Raw genomic sequence first — 20,865 nt, 5'->3', positions numbered from 1 at the left:
GAGCCTCCCTTTGTAGATGAGCAGGCTGGGGCTCAGGGAGACCAAGCAACTTGCTTAAAGTCACACAGCAGCTTGGTAGGAGATCCCCAAGTCCTTGTGGCATTAACTACAAAATGCTTTATTTGCCACGTGACCCAGGAGGGGATTGTGTCCTGCCTACTTCAGATTTAATCACCCGCACAAAAGCATGTCAGGAGAAGGACGAACGTTGGTGAACAGGACACCTGTCAAAATTTGAAAAGAACTAGAATAAGAGAATAAGAGAATGAGTAGAAGAAACTACAATAGCCTATAAAATCAAAGAGTTTCTTCCTCTTCACCGCTAAATGCCTGGCACCTACTATGTTTCCTGAAATGCAGTGATTATGTAACAAAATCGACAGAAGGAATGAATCAGAAGAAAAGACTATAGACCAAACCACACTAACGACAATTATTTTTATTTTTTTAAAAAAGGGTTATGTCAAGTAACAGTAGTTGTGGCCGGCTGTGAAAATTAAAGACAGGCTAACAAGAGAGAAGCATACACATTTATTTCATATAGGAAGCGCAGAAGCTTCCATAAGGAAATGGGGACATAAAGAAGTGGTCGAGCCTGAGTATTTTCTGCTAGGTTAGATGAAGAGGGGACAGCCACGGAGAAAAGGGAGGGCAAAGGGTATGGGTAAGTGTAGTAAACTGGGGGGAACTTAGCAAAGCCTCTTAGTTAGCGTTCTTCCTGGTGTCCCTCTGTCTTTGGAGATAAGGATGCTCCTTTCCTGCGGGAGAGGGCCCCTGGCACATGAGGGCTTTGTGACCTGTTTCAGGGGAGAAGAGTCGGGGGAAGGTCACTATGACCTTTCTGCTTCTGCTGTTTTCTCAAACTTCTTCACCTTAAAATACGCAGTATGCCAAGGTGCCAGATTTTGGGGGGTAGTGTGTCCTGACCCCGTGACTAGCCCGGGTCGACACCTACCCTGAGGTGGTCAGGGGGTGCTATGGACACTATAATTAGCTTCAAGGTTGAAAAGGAATAGTTTCTCAAAAGAAGGTGTGGTTCTGGGCAAACAGTGAATACCCACTACTTTGCCGGGAAGTTAGGTACACAGTTTACCCAGGGTGACTCAACGGGCCAGGGGCAGAAGAGCAGTCCTTCCAAGTATTGAGACACACCACCCCTCTAACCGGCGGATGGGGCTTGGGGCACAGGGTGGGGAGGCTTTTGACTTCCTGAGCTGGTTCATGGGCTTTTCAGTGGCAAAGGGAAGGATTTGGTGACTCCTCGGTGGCTCGCAGCCTGGATGGCCCTTCTTCCGATCGAAGTCCTTTCCTAAAGTGGAAGAGCTCAGATCTGAGCCCTCGTATAGATGTCAGCCCAGCTATAGGGCCCGTGTCTCCTTTGGAGGACGCAGTGGCATTTAGCAGTTTGTAAACAGTGTTTCATAGACTTGACCCAGAGAGTAGAGTGAGTGAGTGAACAGCTCATAAATCTCAGCCTCCCCCAGGGTCTGAACAAAGGCCTCCCGGTGAAACTGTTGTTTGCTTTCATCATATGGGGGAATTTTAATTCATGAGTCTTTCTGACCTTTCTCGGAGGGATGTGGTTATTGTGTTCCCAGTGAACTTGTCCAGTGGGAAAACAGATGCACGGTGACGAAAGCGTGAGCAGCAAAATGGGCTCGTTTCAGAATTTGGGGCAGTTAGCTGTTCCTCTCCAGCTCATTGGAGGGCAGCGATGGGAGCACCATCTCCCAGTGACTCCAGAAGTCCTGCCATGCCCATCGCTCCTCTCTCCTCTACGAGTACCTGCACAGAGGAAAGGACAGTGTTCCTCTGATGTACAAAGGGTTCTAGTGCTGGGCTTGTGTCCTCGCGCCGAGGCAGGTGTCCACAGAGCCTGCCCCTGCTTCCCCAGCCCCTACCGGAAGTACCCGAATATCAAGTCATCTCTCTGGGAGGGGGTGGTCTGGTTAAAAGGAAAGGCCTGTGTGATGCTTGGAGGGCTGTGAACATTTTAGAAACTTTGAACAATTTAGATTATTCAAATGAATAAGAGTGACAAGGAAGAGTATGGCAAGTAAGTTTTAATTTCAAAACATTTGAGGAACTATTGCCTTGAAGACTAATTACAAAACCTAATAGGTGTGGGGATGTTGGAGGATAACTCCAGCTTTTAATTTTCCTTATCACTAAGCTATTTAATCCTGTGCGCTCAGGGAAGGAAAGATTTAAAAAAAAAAAAAAAAAAAAGAGGCACTCTTTTTCTCTTCATCATTTTTGGATAACTTCTCAGCCCCTATAGGCCAACCTTGGCCATGGCGGCACACAGTTTGTGTGTTCACTCATGCGTTCATCCACAAAGAGGTTTAGATGCGTCCTGTGTGCCCGACAGTGTGTTCGAGACCCAGTGAGGACGACAACCGGGTTCTTGTGCTCTGGGAATCCAGGAAAAGCCACCTGTTCCTGCCTGCTTATCTGTAGAGAAGGGGGAGCCGCAGACTGGCGTAGGGGGAAGAGCAGGGGTGTGCATGCATGGGAGGCTTTCCAGATGGGGAAACTGGACACGGCTAGACAGTGAGGCAGAAGGGGCTATGATGCATTTGGGCAACTCTGTGTGTGCCTGAGGGAGCCCAATACCAGGAGGGTTGGGGGCGGGGGGCAGGAGGAGAAGAGGCGGTTGCCTGCGGCATGCGTCTTACCTCATCCGGGACTACTCTTCCTTCTGCTCCTGCCTATGTTAACATGTGTGAAGATGGCCCAATAGGGTTTTAGTCAGGGGACCCTCCCCCACGTGGTAATTAACCAGAGAAAGGACAGCCAAGGGGACGACTGATGGCGTGTTTGCCGAGTTAGTTAGTAAAACGGCACTGCGAGCGGCAGGATGAGAAACCGAAGCCGTAGGGAGACTGGGGGCAGTCCCTGTAGTCATCTTGCTTTTAGTTGCAGTTAGGGTACTAATTTGAGGTGTTATTCGATGCTTTTAAAGCAAACTATGAAAACAGGAGTGATAGTAAATGAGAAACCCACACAGGCCAGAGGTCACTCTCAAATGCAAAGACATTCTTACCTATCATGACAGTTTTATATGAAGCGGAAGCCAATGTGTGAAGCAAAGATTCCATTTTCTCCTGAATAGGTGTCAGAACATTAAAGATAACACCATTGGCATCGAGGAGAACGCTGTCTCCCTAACCTGTCGCTTTCACGTCACTGTCTTCAAGTTCATTGGGGATTACGACGAAGTTCACCTTCACTGCGCAGTGTCACTGTGTGATTCCGAAAAGTACTCCTGTAAAATAGTAAGTGAGGGCGTGGAAAGGAGATGCCTCGTCCTATCTCACCGCCCCGGTTTGCCCAGCACAGGGCTCACGGTCGCCAGGATCTGGCTGGCTCCTGAGAGTTCCGTGGCACTCACAGCCCCTGGAAGTGGCTAAGTTGGAATCCTCCCCAGATGCTTAGGAGCGACTATCATCTTTGGTGAGACAGGAAGAGAGAGAATGTGGGAGAGTGATGTCCATTTACTCCTCTGTCTCTGAAACGTCCGTCTGTCGTGGGCATAGCGCTAGACCAGGGTCTCTCAAACCTCAGCACTATTGACCTTTTGGGTCCAGTTGTTCTTGGTCATAGGGGCTGTTCTGTGCGTTGTCGGATGTCTAGCAGCATCCCTGGCCTCTACCCACTAGAGGCAGAGGGCACCTTCTCCCCGCGTGCCACACCCCAAAATGCCTCCCAGCATTGCCAACCACCCCTGCGGGAGGCAGGGGCAAAACTGGCCCCTTTTGCGGACCACCGCACCCGCACCAGAGTCTCAAGGAGCCAGGCCACCTGAATCTGAAGGGAACAGCGGGGGCCGAGCCGCACCACACGATCGAAGCAAATCCTGGGTTCAGGATACTTTATCCGGGCGTTCTTTAGACAGTGTCTCTCCCACAGCTCACCCAGATCCGCGCTAGTGCCAGAGACTCCGCAGGGGCTCCTGGTGGGACTGCTGGAATGAGGTGACAAACCAGTCCTCTCTTCCATGCCAGGCTTCCATCCCCACCACAGACAGCGGAGTCCCCAAGATTTTACTGCACCGGGATCTGCTCCCTAACCTTTAACATTCCAGCTTTATGCTTCCCCAGCGTTTGCAGAATCAAGCTGTGAATGGCAGTCAAGCCACTTACACGTGCGGCTGCCTACCCTGTTGCCGAATGCGATCCAACAATCCTCATCCCTGGGAAGGGAGCGTCTTTGAATCGAAGGCTTATGTGGAGAATATACTGAATTCTGTTCAACATAAAGCCCAGAGTCCCAGTGGGCTCCAGGATCAAGAATGCATTGGTTCTAATTAATCTGAGCAGCGACAGCGCTCGAGGCTGGAACCACTGCCTCGTTTGGAGGTTGGAAACGTGGTGAAGAATAAGTTATCAGCTTAATTGTGTGAAATTTTCCCTCCGGTGTTCTGTCTTTCAGAATTGCCCACAAAATTCCAGGATTGCCACAGATTATACCAAAGAACCTAAGGAACAGATCATTTCAGTGGGACCTATTAGGAGAAAAAGTATGTATGTCCCCCAAAACACATGATAAATTATTGAAACAATGGGATTTAAAGGCTTGGACTAACTCTTTCTTGGGTGTGTTTCAACTACGACGTGAATCTGGTGACGACCAGATGTGGAGGACACCACAATGAAACCTTCATCGACTCTGAAAACGCCACACTGGGCTTTTCTTCTTCCTGTCTTCTGTTTAAAGCTTTGCCCTGAGATCTGCGTTGAAGATTTGACCTGCCTGCGGTTGATCTGACCAGCTGCTCTCTTTCAGGGCTGGACTGGTGTGAGGACAACGGAGGGTGTGAGCAGATTTGCACGAGCCGGGTCGATGGGCCTCTGTGCAGCTGTGTGACGGGGACCCTGCAGGAGGACGGCAAGAGCTGTAGAGGTAGACGTACCCGCTGTTCCGGGCAGGCGGCTGGGGACGCAGGGAGCCCTTTCCCCTGAGGAGGAGACGTTCGTACGTCAAGCCCACTCAGTCAGCAGCTGACCTATGAAAATTCCAGAAATTAAGATGGAAAATGAGGGGAATGCCAATATATATATATATACACACACATATATATATATACATATATGTGTGTATATATATGTGTGTATATATATATATATTTATAAAACAAAACAAAAAACCTTTGAGTCCCTGTTCTTTTATCTAAAAGATGAAGATGATTAAAAAATAAGTTATCCAACTACTTAAGGACCAAACATTGGCCTTAACTCTGGTCACCAGGTCTACCTGGGCTGTGTTGGGATGGTTGGATGGTGGACCCAACAAACGAGATTTCTTGCAGTCACCTTAGCACATGGGTTTCCCTGAGGTTAGCAGGACTCTGCTAAGGATTGAGTTAATTCTGCTTCTTTCCTGCCTCGGTCAACGCCATTCGGATAAAGTGAGTTCTTGGCAATGAAGAAAGTGGGTTCATTCATTTAGCTGAGGACCACAGAGTTCTGATTCCTGCCAAAGAGCTATCTTTCTTCACAGGACTTACTATGTTCCTCTCTGTTCACAGCCTCCAGTTCTTCCATTGAACTTCAAGTTTGGACGCTGCTTCTCATCGTGACCCAGATTTCACTATGGCGTTTTGTCTATAAATCAGGCACGACCTCATAATTAACTCAAGGTTGCTACATAAAGTACTGTAACTTCCTTACTTCAGCTCCCTGTAGGGTAAAAGGTGTGTGCCCTTAAGTCAAGGCCTGTTTGAAAGTGTCCAGCATCTCAAAGTGATACCACCTGCCTCCAATAGTCAGAGTCCCAGAAATGTGTGAAATTCCCAGCTCCTCTTTCAAAGTATGCAACAGGGCTTCCAAAGCCAGTGTGGAAAGCAAGTGTCTTGCCTAAAATGTCCAAACAGTTGTCACTAGAAACTTTGGTTCCTATGAAAAACCAGTAAAGGAAAACAAAATTCTGGTTAGAGAAGTCTGTCCAGAAGTCTAACCGGAGAAACCAGTGCTATTTCTGGATCATAGTTTTTTACCGGGAAAGGGCCTGTTGGAACAATATTGAGAAGCAATGACTGGAAGGTTTGACTCTCTCTGAGGAATCTTTCTGATGTTCGGAAGCGTCTGATCTGTGATCTGCATGTGTTGCTCACTCCTGTTTATGATGAGCTCCCTCCCCACCCTCGTGTCCCTCAACCTTGCCACGGCAGCTTGGCCACTCGGGATACTGTTTGCAGACCTGGGGAACCCCACCTCCCATCCCAGACCCAGACCCTTCTCTCTGACAAATCAACCAAATAATTTTTAATGTGTTTTATGCTTAAATAAACTTCGTGTTCAAGGACCCTCGGGACTTGATGACTGGAATCATTCTTACTCATATTAAGCTTTGCGTACTGCATAGCGTGCTCTGATTTCAAAAAAGCAGCAGCTGCTGGGCCTGGTAGACGCCGCTGGCCGGAGCTTGAAAGTGTTCTGTCGCGTATGCTTACAGAGCGTTAGCAGCCCGTGAATGTGCGGGGTAGCGGAGAAGCGGGCAGCGTCCTCTCTCGTAGGTAGTAGATAAACACGCATTTGCTGTGATTAACTGTAAACCGGGGGCCGGCTAAGTATAATCCCTGAACTGCCTCTCTGTTTCAGGTTAAAAACAAAGTAAAACCTAGTTCAAGTTTACTTTGAAGTTGTTTTGGATTTAAGCTGGTGGTATTTTTGCATTTTTCTGGGAACTCTGAAAAGCTGAGCGTAAATCCTCGCGTCCTTGACCGTGGTTGTGGATACGATCGGTGTTGTCTTGCGTGTAACAGGCACCACATCGCACTGGCACTGGGCTGAAGAGGTTGGGGTGTAGACCCAGTCTGTGCTGAGGGCTTTGACCTCCCAGCCCTCTGGGAGGATCAACACGTTCTAGCTGGCCTTGCCGGTGACACCCGGTAGCTAAGAGAGCAGCTGGTACTGCTGGAGAAAAGATGTGGTTACTTCGGCGTAGACGTCTTGAGATCTGGGCGTATGCGGAGCAGGGAGAGGGGTTAGGGAACACAACTGTCAACTGCAAGTGAGACACAACGCTGCTTCCTCACGGAGAGAGAAAACAGTGTTCCGTGTGTGTCCTACTTTCACCTGAAAAACCATCTCAGTGACACACCTGAAGTTTTAGGCATTCACAGACAGATTCTGAGTTGAACACAAGAATGTCTCACTGACTGTTTTACTTGATTTCCTGAGATGAATCTTAACTAAAAACACAGGAGGAAGTGTTTTCATATTTAATAACTTCCCTTTATTGATTTTCTTATCAAAGTCATTAGGAAGTTCTAAATGAAAGACAGTAGTTTGTTGGGTTTTGGGGTTTTTTTAACTCTTTTAATTAAACATGTTCTTGCCACACTTTTATTCTTGGCCTTTGGTTTGTCGCTTGGTTGACATCCTTAGCGTGTCTATCATTAGGAGAAACTAGGTTGTGGTGTCGTAACAGAACATGCCAGAATCTCAGGGGCTTAAACACTAGGGTTTCTGGGGCGCCTGGTGGTTCAGTCGGTGAAGCGTCTGCCTTCGGCCCAGGTCGTGATCCTGGGGTCCTGGGATCCATCCCACGTTGGGCTCCCTGCTCAGTGGGAAGCCTGCTTCTCCCTTTCCCTCTGCTTCTTCCCCTGCTCGTGCTCGCTCTCTCTTTCTCAGATGAATAAGTAAAATCTTTTTTAAAAACCCACTAAGGTTTCTTTCTTGCCTACGCCAGTGGGCGCTGGTCCTATGAAATGCACACTAGGATAAGTCTAGTTAACATCTGTTACCTTACATGGTTACAAATATTTTTTCTTGAGAACTTTTAAGATCTCTTACTGACTTTCAAATATGCAACACAGTATTATTAACTATGGTCGCCATGCTGTCCATTACATCCCCAAGACTTAGTTATTCGATAACTGGAAATTTGTACCTTTTTGACCCCCTTCACTCATTTTGCCCACTGCCCCCCCCACTTCTGGCAATTCTCTGTATCTATGAACTCTTTTTCTTTTCTCTTTTTTCTTAAGAATCCATGTCTAAGTGAGATTATGCAGGATTTGTCTTTCTCTGACTTACTTCACTTGGCATAATGCCCTCCATGTCCATCCATGTTGTCACAAATGGCAGGATTTCTGTCTTGTGTGTGTGTGTGTGTGTGTGTGTGTGTGTGTATCACCAGTTCTTTATCTATTTGTCCATTGATGGACTCAAGTTGTTTCCATAGCTTGGCTATGGTAAGTAACACCACAGTGAATGTGGGGTGCAGATACCTTTCCCAGCTAGTGTTTTGGTTTCCTTTGCATAATTAGCCACAAGTGGAATTCGTGGACCGTATGCTAGTCTTAGTTTTAGTTTTTTGAGGAACCTCCGTACTGTTTTCCACGGTGGCGGCACAATTTACATTCCCACCAACTGTGCACCTGGGTTCCCTTTTCTCCACGTCCTCTCCAGCACTTGTTATCTCTTGAGACTTCGTTATCTTGTGATGCTGCCGGCTCAACACCAGGCCATGGGGTTCACCTAGGCAAGGGGAGAGAAGGTGGAGAATCATACCCTGAAAGGGACACCATGGCACTTCTGTTCCCATTTCGTGGTCCAAAGCAAGTTGCAAGGCTGTAACTGACTGAGAGCAGGGAAGGACGAGCTTCCAGTGAGCCTGGAGGGCAGAAGAACTGGAAATCGTGGGACAGCTGTCATGTGATCTTTTAGTCAAGCCACTCCTGTCTGTATTCAAGGAAAATATCTTTACAGAACTAAAACCAAACAGGCCCCTTAGCTGACTATCAGGAAGACAGAACCAGAAGATGATCTTGGGTAATCGTTCTTTTTGATGGCTGAGTAATATTCCATTGTATATATGGACCACATCTTCTTAATCCAGTCATCTGTTGAAGGGCATCTCAGCTCCTTCCACAATTTAGCTATTGTGATGAGTATTAAGGAGGGCACGTATTGCACGGTGCACTGGGTGTTATATGCAAATCATGGAACACTACATCAAAAACTAAGGATGTACTGTATGGTGACTAACATAATAAAAAATTATTATAAAAAAAAAAAAAAGATCTTGGCCCTTCTACTAATTCTCTGCTTGGAACAAATCACTCGGTAGAGTGATGCCTTAACTTTCCCTCTGTCAAAGGAGAATATTAAGCTGCTTTTCAAATATTCTTATGTTAGAAAGTGACACTATACAAATGTAAATCGTACGACAGTATATATTTAGATTAACTCGAGAACATTGCCTTTTCCTGCCACTCAAAAAGATTTGCCTCAAGGAAGAGGAGGAAAAGAAAGGCACTTGCTTAGCAAAGGTTAAAAAGGGAGTTAATTGGGAATCTTATTAACTTGGTATTTGTCTGATATCAAAAGAAACAACATCTTGGGGTCTGGCATTTCTGACAATTGGGAATTCTATAATTAGTTTCTTAACCAGTAGTAGGTATGGGCGCTACTCAAAATCCTGATGGCAAAACTTGAGAGCACTGATTGTTTTACATTGTCTAATATTCTAGCTATTTTTAGTACCATTTGACATTTAGTGAGAGCTTGAAATCTAATAAAATTTCTTTCAACCAAAGGAATTAAGTAATTATCAAAAGATGACAATCATGCAGGTTTAGGGTAATAAAGAAGTACTTGTTTACTATTTCTGAATTAATTTAGCATCTACCCTATTCCAAAGCTTCCCTCCTGGAACTCAGGGGATTTCTACATCCTGTATTTCATTGCAATTTGGCCCTGATTAGAGAACACGATGGCATTTTTCAGTGCCCCATGCACTGGTATTTGCAGCACAACAGAGGGGAAAAAAAGAAAATCAAACAGCGCCCTCTAGTGTCCTCTTTTTATTTTTTGCATGAAACCCGAATGTCTATTGAACCACACCAATCAAAATATGATTTCTCCCCCTCCTCGAAACCTTAGATGCAGAACGTTACCAGAATATAGCTTTAGAGAACACATCAAATGCCAAGGACATTTTCTGGGGAACAGTGTGAGATTTATTTTAATGCACACACTACGTATCATTCCAGGAAAATACCAGCTTTCGGCATCCCATGCAAATTTTGCCCTTAATATCTATTTCTCTAACGTGTTGACAAAAATAGCTGTCGGGAAAAATTAAGTATCTCTTTAAAACGTTGAGAAATAAATAATGTGATCAAGAAAAGCCCATGAAATATTTAGCGGTCTTTCTTTTCCCGCAGCAGAATGTGAAATACTTTCATCATCCAAAGCACGACAACAATAACTCTGGTCTGACTAATGGAAGGCTCTGTTTGTGATGGTTTAATTATGTTTGCTGAAATACGATTCTCATATAAGACAACATCTCCATGGCAGAGGGACAGATCTCTGTGTCTATAGATAGAAATAAAACACAAAAAGACTCATCGTTCCGTGAAGAACTCAGCAATCAAATTCTATTTGCTAAGGAAACAAATGAAGGGAGAGCGTTCGCTGTGTTGTTGTTTCTGTTTGCATGTAGCCTCTGGGTTAGCTACTGTTCTATCTGTTAGCGTGTAGCATTGATTACGAAACAGTTTCGAAATTAAGATGTTCTCTCATTAGATGAAATCACAGTACCTTATGGTCATGCAGCAGCTTTCATAACTTGTGGTGCTTTCCTACCTATATTTAATATCGTTCAATCCTAACTCATGCTGCATTTTGGCAGAGAAATTAGAGGAAGGGTGTTAACCGCAGTTGTATTGCACACACACCCGTATGAAGTACTAACTGAAGAAAAAAGCCCCATCCACCCATATATGTGGCTCATGCCTGTAGATTCATCTCATAATTTCCAACAGGTAATGAGACAATTAGGACGATAGTAGCCTTTTAAGTCTTTTACGCCTTTTAGGAACTAAAAACTTAGATACAGAAGTCTTGAAATTTTCCCCCTTACTCTTAAATTTCTTCCGGGGAGAGTTTAGCAAAATCCACAGATATTACCTTATACTAGTTGGGCAAAAATCTACCAAAAGGGAGAACATATTTCATTACTTTAGATCTTGAAAAGCTTTGCATTGGATCTCTCCAGAACTCCTGGACATTTTTTATTTAAAGACTATAGTCACATAAAAATGTGCTATTAATTATATCTTAAGCAAAGGCAGGAAATGCACGGTTCCCAGTATTTTCCTCTGACCGGCCATCAACATTCTTAATGCAACCGGCTGTCCTGGTCCTTAAATGTATTCTACGTATCTGCACGGACCATTCAAATCAAAGAGGTACAAGTGTATATTCAATCACGCTGTCCGTGAGCCGCTGTGTCCGTGTCTGCAAACTGCCATGGGGAATAGCTGCGTCCACGCAAAGGAGGGAGCCCGCTCTCCTGCAGAATCCTGATCAGAAAGCAATTTGGCAAACTAATTTGACAAGGGGGAAATGATTGAACACAATGTGAAAACGTCTAGGTGTCGTATCAGAATATTCAAGGCATAAAATGAAGCGAAGAAGAGCTGGGATAGTATTCTGAATATTAATTCAAGATCAGGAGAGCCCAGAGACGCTCAGCCACTGTAGACTTTATTCCCGTCTCCCGCATGTTAGCATTTTTGAATCATACTTTGAGCCCCGTCCTTTTCATAAACAATGACTTTCATTAATTAACTTCAAGTGGAATCTAAGAACTGAGTCAACAGAGGGAGAGAAATCTTAGCCCTGGACTACAGTGAACAATTTACCCAACGACTGTAATCAGGTTAAATTCGTGCTATTTAGGCAAATCACCCTGAAAGACCCAGGCTGCCTAAATCCTCAGAAAACTCATCATCGTACGAATCTAAATAGTTTTTATTTTAGGAAAAGCGGTTTCCAACAGTCGCAACACATGAGGACCTGATGATATTTCTAGGCGTTATACTCTAGAAACACAAAGTCATCACAAATCAACTTTCCTGGTAGACCTCCAAAGAGGCACCCGTAACTCATAGAAATCAAAGGACCTCACAGCGACATCAGTGTGAACCATTTCTACTTCCTCTGCTTTAGAGTTTTCTATTCTTTCATGGGAGAATGAACTACAGAACTTAAAACTAGATGGTGATTTTTAAAATTTCATAATAAAATGTCATAAGCTGTGCGGGTGTATTTCTAAGTCTTCTACCAAGAAGCATCGTTCCGAGGTGCTCTGTTGTAGAAACGACAACAAAAACAACAAAATGGCTTCTCTTTGAGCCGACTCTTAGAAGTAGGTTCTTTAAATGCCACCCCGAACCATGAACTCTAGGCACTAATCACTGGCAAAGTCCTCCAATGGCTGTCCTATTGGTGTACATAATTGTAAATGTAAGCATTTTCACCAGTTCCCACATTATCTATTCCAGTCCCATTCTGGGTTTTTCCCTCTCACCAGAAGGGTGCAAATGCACATGGGTTGGAAAAATGAGACTGGTATAACCTTTCAGTTTTGTGAAGGCAGGCCAAGAAACATTTCATTCCAGTGCGTAACAAGGCCAAGAAACATTTCATTCCAGTGCGTAACAAGGCCAAGAAACATTTCATTCCAGTGCATAATAAAGCACGGCTGGGGGTGGTAGAGAGTACGTTGCGGGGGGGAGGCAGGGCTGGTCCTGACTTCCCATGGGAACGGGAGAAAGCCAGACTGAGCAGATGGCATCCAAAGCATCTTCCCTTTCCAAAAATGTCGAAAAAGGAAAGTTCACTTTTACTACAAAACCCCTAAGTAGACTTTATTAAAAGGTAGGAGAAAATGATCTTAATTGTCTTTGAGATACTTGGAAATACTGTACAAAGCTGAACAATGACTCCCTCAGATTTAAAATCTGTAAAAATCTAATGGAGCTCAGAACTGAGAAATGAAATGTAAAGACAGGATTACCCTGAGGAAGAAAGTGTGAATTTAATAAAATATTACTTGCAGACACTAAACTCATGTGAAGAAAAAAATCAAAGTGTCTTGATACAATTATCTTTGGAATAAACTTCACTGATTTTATAAATGAAAATTTTAAACTGATTTCCTTGAACAGTAAGTAAATAAATATTAAAGCCAATCCATAAGAGACATCAGAAACACCAATAATTTTCCCCTAGGATGTTGTCAAACTATTTCCTTGGCCATCCCCATTTGCCCAAGGTCCAGCTATCAAGGGCAGCTAAGGTTCCATTAATTTTACAGTTTCTCTGTGTGTGTGTGTGTGTGTGTGTGTGTGTGTGTGTGTGTGTGTGTGTGCGGGCGTCCAGCAACATAGGGCCTCAGGGTGAGTTGTAAGAAATAATATCATTATGATAAATCTTTAAATTTGTAGTACTTAGCTCTAAGTTTTTCTTCTCCAAAACAAATAAATACTTAGCAAAAGGTCTATTTAATTTTTCTGGAGTTAGAAGACACTAGGAATCTATCATGCCACTGGAAAACAGTATAAAGTTTCCTCAAAAAACGATAAACAGAAGTACCACAAAATCCAGTAATTCCACTTCTAGATATTTACCTGAAGAAAATGAAAACACCAATTTGGAAAGATAGATTGCACCCTATGTTCACTGCAGCATTATTTACAATTGCCAAAATATGGAAGCAACCCAAGTGTCCACCCATAGATGAATGGATAAAGAAGATGTGGCAGCTATTCAGTAGGACTATTACTCAGCCACAAAAAGGAACGAGATCTCGCCATTTGCAGTGACACGGATGGACCTAGAGGGTGTCATGCTAAGTGAAATAAGCCAGACAGAAAAAGACAAATATCATATGATTTCCCTTATATGTGGAATCCGAAAAACAAAACCAAGGAACAAACAGCAACAATGAGAACAAAGAGAGAAACAGACTCATAAATTCAGAGGACAAACTGGTGGGTGCCAAAGGGGAGGGTGTGGGGGGACGGGCAAAGTGGGCGAAGGGGGGTGAAGAGGTACAAACTTCCAATTACAAAATAAATAAGTCACAAGGATGAAAAGTACAGCGTGGGGAGTGTAGTCAATGACACTGTAATACTAACGGTAGTGAGCATTTCATAAGGTGTAGAATTGTTGGATCGCCCATGTTGTACGTGAGAAACTGATTTAATATTATGTGTCAGCTATACCCTCAATTACAAATTTAAACTGTTTAAATCTATTCGATTCTGGGTTTTGTTGTTGTTTTACATTTCCACTTTCTCTAAAAACTCTGTGGCTTCTTCCACCAGCTTGTCTGGTTTTGTCACAGTAACATCCCAAACCTGAGAGAGAGAAAAGAAATTCTGACATTTTTCCTAAGAAAGAAATAGCCCCCTCCAACTGATCTCAAGAAAAAGGGGACCCACGACTTTCATTGAGCCCATGAAGTAGAGCACTTGGCAAATCCTGGACAGCAATGTCCTGTGAGGCAAAAGAAAGAAAGACAGTTGCCCATCCCTACGTATCAGTGTTTACTTTGTTGCTATTGTTGTTTCAGGCCGAATCAATGACCCGCATCAAAGTTCTCTTGAAAAGTGACTTAGCAAAGAGCAGGCATGTTGCCCTATTTTTCTTGCACCTCCCTCAAAGCTGTGCCTTGGTGGGGAATGTCAACTTAGGAGTCGAACACAAATTGCAGGAATGGTACCGGCTTCAAACCGGGGCGGTCGCTGCTGTGGCTAAAGCGTGAACTCTGGGGAGATTGGAAGTCTGGTTGGTCTGGATTTAGAGCCGGCCTGGGGATTTCGAAGTCCCCGCAGGGTAGCCCTCCCGCCCGTCGTCTCCCTGTATCGTTAGTCTTTGACGACTTGGCATGTCAGTCCAGCATCTGAACCACACCAGAGCTTAGAAATCGCTCAAAAAAGGAACCCTGGTTAGTTACCCTTAAAGTAGGATTATTAGAGTTTTTCAGTCAACTGAAGAATTAAGACTTTAAAAAAAAAAAAAAAGAACCACAGTTATTCTTTGCTCACCTTGGACTAACGCTGCGGGGAGGACGTTTCATCTGTGATTTCCTTTAGTCCTCCTAAGCAACCCCACCAAGTAGTTGTTTCACTATTTTGTAGATGAAGGACCAGCGGTCGGAAGAGGTTAAGTAACTTTCCCGAAGTCGTTTTATCTGATTTCACAGAATATTTGATCGAGTTGAAAGAGTCACTGCAGGGGACCTTGTCTGCGCGTCTTAGTAAACAAAATGCCCATGCGCCACCCTTCCCGTTATCCAGCAACACCGTTCATTGGGAGGGTAGAGGCCAACCGAGCGCGGTGTTGTCACTGAAGGGTACTCACATGGGTTATCCCATGTCAAAGAGTTTTAGATTTGTGTAATAAAATTCATCTCACATTACAGCGCCACCGAAGACAGGTTCATTTTGCTCACAATAATGGTACAGAACGCAGATTCCAGAGTCATACGGGGTTTGAATCCTACTTTCACCACTTGCCAGCCAGATGCACTTCATTCATTCATTCATTCATTCATTCATTCATCAAATATTTACTGATGGCCTACTTTGTACCAGACGTCAGCTCTCCAGTTGGTGTATGAGAACAGATAGAGTCCTTGCCCTCAACAGAATTGAGAGTTTAGTGGGACAGAGCAATAATACACAGGCAAACTAGTAAAGATGCAATTTCCAATGGAGAAAAGTCCTGTGAAGAAAACAAAGAGGATGTTTCCAGAAGAAATGGGGGCGGAGCACTCATTTAGATACAGCGGTCGGGCAGGCCCTCGGAGATGGCATCGCTTCAGCTGAGATTTGAGAAAAAAGAAGGAAACAAGCAAGGATGAAGCAGGGGACATCCGAGGAGGCATTTCAGACAGAGGCTGGAGCAAAGGCAAGGACGGGAGACTTGAGTGGCACGTGTGCAGAGATGAGAAGGAGCCCACATGGGTGGAAAGTTCTAGAGTGGCATAGCTGGGGCTGGAGAGGTAGGTAGGGGGTTTGTCCGCCACAGAGTCACCTGGATTTTATTTCAAAGGCAAATTGTAAGCCACTGGAAGATTGTAAGCAGGGGAGTGGTATCATCCAATTTACTTTTTAAAAAACACTTTATTTTGGGGGCACCTGGGTGGCTCAGTCAGTTGAGCTTCCAACTCTTGACTTCAGCTCAGGCCATGGTCTTGGGGTCGTGAGAGCAAACCTTGTGTTGGGCTCTGCGCTCAGCAGGGAGTGTGCTTGAGATTCTGTCTCTCCCTCTGCCTCTGTCTCCCCCCCCCCCGCTTGCACGTGCTCTCTGTCTCTAAAATAAATGAATACATCTTTTTAAAAAAATGTTTAATTTTTTAGAGTAGTTTTAGGTTCACAACAAAACTGAGAAGACAGATTTCCCAAATAGCCCCTGCCCACACACTTGCACAGCCTCCCCACTATCAATACCCCTGCCCAGAGTGGTTCGTGTGTTACAGTCAACGACCCTACGTGACACTTCATCACCCAGAGTTCATAGTTGACATTAGGGTTCACTCTTGGGGTTGTAGATCCGACGGGTTTTGACAAGGTGCAGATCTGAAGTATATAGAATGACAAGTACCCACCACTAGAATATCACATAGAAAATCCTTTACTCTTAAAAATCCTCCATGCTCTGCCTCTTTATCCCCCCCCCCATTTACATTTTTAAAACAATTCCAAATACTATATGGAGACTGGATTTGGAAAGAGGAGGAAGCAGGAAGTACAAGTGACTGCTGTATTAGTGGAGGGCTGGAAGCTTGGCAAAAGCCCAAGGACCGAGGATATGAAAAGAAATGGATGGCTTTGAGCTCTGTTTTGGAGGAACAAGCTATGGGACTAGGTCTTATATTGCTTTTGAAGATAGGAGAAAGATAGAAATCAAAAATGTTTCTGATTTGTGCCACTGGGTGGGTGATGATGTCATTTACCGAGATGGAGAAACGTACTGAGAAATAGTTTCAGGGAGAAATCAAGTGTTCCATTTTGTACATGTTGAGCATGAGATGTCTGTGAGAGATCCAAGTAGAGGTGTCAAGTAGGCAGTAAGAGAGACGACAGGAACGCAGACGAGTCTGGGATGGTGATAAACCATATATAGGAATCGTATACATGTAGATGGCATTTTACGTTGAGGACGGAGTTGAGAGAGAGACTAGATGGAGCCTCCGTCTCAAGGAGCCTGAAAATCTACAGGATCAGCATGGAGAGGTTAGGACGAGAGGGAGAAATGACCGAAGGGAAACTGAGGAATGGCCAGAAAAAGCCAAGGAGAGCCCAAGAGGAAGTGTGACTGTACCCAGGGAAGAGGGTATTTCAAGCAGAACAGAGTTGCCACCTATGTTGAGAACAAGACGATCTTAGGCAAGTTTTTTAACCTTTCTGAGAACCCATGAATTCTATGAACTAGGGATAATACCATTATCCCCTGTGGTCGTTCGGAGTGTTTAGCGCAGTGACAAATCTAAGCCCCCTCACATGGGGCTTTGTATTTAATAAGCGTATAGCAGGGTTTTCCTATCTTTATTATCAATGTCATCAATCAGCTTTGTACGCTGCACGTACCCAAGAGAAGCTAGCAGAGACTGTGTTTATAAGAACGCCAATAAAACCGGCATTTTACAAGTTCTCTTTCCTTACTGACATTATCAATTATTAAAAAGGTATAAGAATAAATTTCTTCTTGTAAAACTTCACTTTTCATTGTCAGCAAGAGAGCCTATATTATTACTTCAAAACCTGTTTTACTTGTCCACCATGCCTGAATACTCTTTGGTTGTCCTGTAAAGTGTATGACTGTTTGGGATTTTCCCCCCCATTAATTTTAACTGCAACCTTAGGAGGGACCAAATCAGCAAAGTTATTAACATCTTAAAAAATACTAGCCCACTTACTGTAAAAGCGTTCATCCAGATATCTCTTATGGGAGTACTCTCTCTAAAGCTGGCTGGTGTTTTGGAATGCTGAAGTACTATTTAAAAAGGAAAATTATCAAGCATGCAGGCTTTCCAAAAAGGCATGAGAAATTAAAAGCCATTAAAAAGAGTGAAGCATTGATGAAAAGAAAATGAGTAGCTTTCATTTATTAAAAATTATGTAAACACACTCATTTCAGACCCATTATTATTGCACTTGGATATTTTTTGCTAAGTGTCACCAGCAGGTAGAAATAGAAGATGAAAATCTGTTCTGAACTAGCATTTAAAAATAGAAACTTCTTTTCAAAACCGTGATCCTCGCAACGTTCTATTAGGACGAGTTGGAATGGTAACAATTAGTTTAGCCTACGAAAATTCAACCAACGAAAACTTAAAGACTAATTAAAATAAATTTTCTAGGTTCACGAAAAGAATCCAAGAGAAATGGGCGAAGGACTGCTCCTCTGTCATGGTCTAAATGGAACCCTTGGAAATTTTCCCCAAGCAGTTAAAAAGCTGCATCTAAACCCTTTCAGGACGCAGTGGAGAGCACTTTAGAGGCAAAAATCACAGCTAATTCTCCACAAAAGAGCTTCTTAATTTGGTGGTATTTATGTAACGAATATAGAATTGGTGAAATATCCAGAGAGAGGAAGCAAAAGAGCCATGAAAGACGGTGATATGGATGGGATATCTGACCCCAAATTCTGATTACGGCTCCGGGACAAGGTAGGAAGCGGAGCTGAACAAGACCCTCCGATCCCTCCTGCCTACCCGTGCCTGCTCTCCGCCAGCTCAGCCGCGTCCCCCCTCACCACGCTCTCCTCCCTTCCTCTCACTGCCTTCCAACGACTCTTTTGGCAATAAAAGGAATACAGAAATAACCCCCAAAATAGCACTATAAGAAGTAGGTGAGAAGGGTAAGAATATGAAAAATTCAATGCTTTTTTGCACATCATAAAATTCTACCTACGTGCTAAGAGTCACTGATTTGGTTCCAAGTTCCCTAGAAAACAATGCAAAAGTCACTCAACTGAGTGTGTATTGTACACACACACACACACATACACACACAGATTGCTTAGAATAACTAATGAGGTCGAAAAAATAGGTATAATCATTTAGTCCAACCAATGCGTCACTTCTTCTGTTGAGATCTACATATCCGTGGGAGGTACATTTTGTCAGCTATGACAGCCGTTTAAACCAAGTATCAAAATAAATTGAACTAAGAACCAGACTGTCAAATTGCCGTGTTATAAAGAACAGCATAATTCTTCCCTATACTAAGAGAAAGAACTTGCTCTTAAGTGCTCTCCTAAGAAGAATTAATACATAAAACAGAATTATAACAATAAGAAGCCACCATTTATTAAAAACGCACCCTGTACGAGGCTCCGTGATCTGCCCTCTACATATGTCATCAATTACGTCTCATTCTCGGAGCTGGCATGAATTTAAAAAGGCCATTCCATTCCTACAGAGCCCCTTGGTGCAAGCCAGTGGCATCATGCCAAAGGTCCATTCAGGAAAAGCAATTCTGCATAGTCTGGGGACATAGGTCTGTGAAGATGTGGCTTAACTGTTGTCTATACTTAGAGCAAAATTGGGCCCGAGGAGCCACTAGCATCAGAATAGCCCGGAGTGTGTATTAAAAATACATGATCCTGGGTCTCTCTCCCTACCAACCTAATCAGAATCCTGGAGGTTATGTCCAGGAGACAGCATTTGAAACAGGTGCTCAGGAGGGGTCCCTGGGTGGCTCAGGCAGTTGAGTGTCTGCTTTTGGCTCAGGTCATGATCCCAGGGTCTTGGGATCGGGTCCCGCATCAGGCTCCCTGCTCCGTGGGGAGCCTGCTTCTCCCTCTCCCTCTGCCCCTCTGCCTCTCATGCTCTCTCTCAAATAAAAATCTTTTTAAAAAACAAATAAACAGGTGCTCAGGAGACTTGTGGGCACCTTCAATTAGAGAAACACTGCCTGTATATATATAATTTATTTATTTATTTATTTATTTATTTATTTATTTCTTTGTTTGAGAGAGACAGATAGAGAAAGAGAGCACAAGCAAGGGGAGCAGGAGAGAGAGAAGCAGGCTCCCAGGGACCCTGGGATCATGACCTGAGCTGAAGGCAGACACTTAACTGACTGAGCCACCCAGACGTCCCACTCTGCCTGTTTCTTGAGCAGTGGTCTCCAAATGTTTTGATTGTCTGTGCAGTAAGACATTTTTGGGGCAGGCCTCCATTTAGCATTTGTGGTTTTGTGAACAAATTAGATCTCATTACTGGTTTACGATTATGTATATTATAAGGCATACATACATTTTTAAATGTTTTTTTATTATATTATGTTAGTCACTATACAGTACATCCCTGGTTTCTGATGTAAAGTTCGATGATTCATTAGTTGCGTATAACACCCAGTGCACCATGCAATACGTGCCCTCCTTAATACCCATCACCAGCCTATCCCAGTCCCCCACCCCCCTCCCCTCTGAGGCCCTCAGTTTGTTTCTCAGAGTCCATAGTCTCTCATGCTTCATTCCCCCTTCTGATTACCCCCCTTTCTTTATCCTTCTTCTCCTACCGATCTTCCTAGTTCTTATGTTCCATAGATGAGAGAAATTATATAATTGTCTTTCTCTGCTTGACTTATTTCACTTAGCATTATCTCCTCCAGTGCCGTCCATGTTGCAGCAAATGCTGAGAACTCGTTCTTTCTGATGGCTGAGTAATATTCCATTGTATATATGGACCACATACATACATTTTTAAAGGCTGAGGTTTTAAATGATTATTACGCAGCAGTATCTGAGTAGAAGCAAAGTCATAGAATAGGTTTCATTATTTTTGAAAATTTTAGATACTTATCCAGGAATTCTGTAGTCATCAGGCAAATACCAGCAAATTAATAAGATTCTCTAGTGTTAGTGTTAATTTTGCTTGTGAATGTGACTTCTAATTTATTAAAAAGCTTTGAGATGCATGTTGGTAAATAATGAAAGAAAGTGTCCAAATGCGCCCTTTACAGTATTGTAAACGTTTAATTAAATTTTTTGTTGTGAAATATGTCATCTATATTCAAGAGTGAATAACGATAAATAATTATAA

General features: G+C 43.7%; 1 protein-coding gene and 1 long non-coding RNA gene across 7 annotated transcripts in view; one reads left to right on the top strand and one right to left on the bottom strand.

Moving 5' to 3' along the window:
* Window positions 1-6,545, top strand: part of LOC103662490 (tubulin-specific chaperone cofactor E-like protein) — a 147,072-nt gene extending 140,527 nt beyond the window's left edge. For both annotated transcript variants that reach the window (XM_040631114.1, XM_040631115.1), the window contains 4 exons: window positions 3,116-3,278; window positions 4,435-4,522; window positions 4,789-4,905; window positions 5,531-6,545. In XM_040631114.1, the coding sequence (XP_040487048.1) occupies window positions 3,116-3,278; window positions 4,435-4,522; window positions 4,789-4,905; window positions 5,531-5,631 (469 nt within the window). In that variant the 3' untranslated portion in view covers window positions 5,632-6,545. The remainder of the gene's footprint in view (window positions 1-3,115; window positions 3,279-4,434; window positions 4,523-4,788; window positions 4,906-5,530) is intronic.
* The window catches only part of LOC103662296, a 198,040-nt gene continuing 177,599 nt past the window's right edge, over window positions 425-20,865 (bottom strand). For 3 of the 5 annotated variants that reach the window (XR_005835057.1, XR_005835054.1, XR_005835058.1), the window contains 3 exons: window positions 8,387-8,486; window positions 4,916-5,008; window positions 425-3,268 (listed from right to left, as the gene is read on the bottom strand). This is a non-coding gene — a long non-coding RNA (uncharacterized LOC103662296). The remainder of the gene's footprint in view (window positions 3,269-4,915; window positions 5,009-8,386; window positions 8,487-20,865) is intronic. The other 2 variants (XR_005835053.1, XR_005835056.1) reach the window with 2 other exon arrangements.

This window comes from Ursus maritimus, unplaced genomic scaffold (assembly GCF_017311325.1).
Source record: "Ursus maritimus isolate PB19 unplaced genomic scaffold, ASM1731132v1 scaffold_16, whole genome shotgun sequence".
Lineage (NCBI taxonomy): Eukaryota > Metazoa > Chordata > Mammalia > Carnivora > Ursidae > Ursus > Ursus maritimus.
Note: the sequence above shows the minus strand (reverse complement) of the source record. Positions and strands in the feature narration are given on the sequence as shown.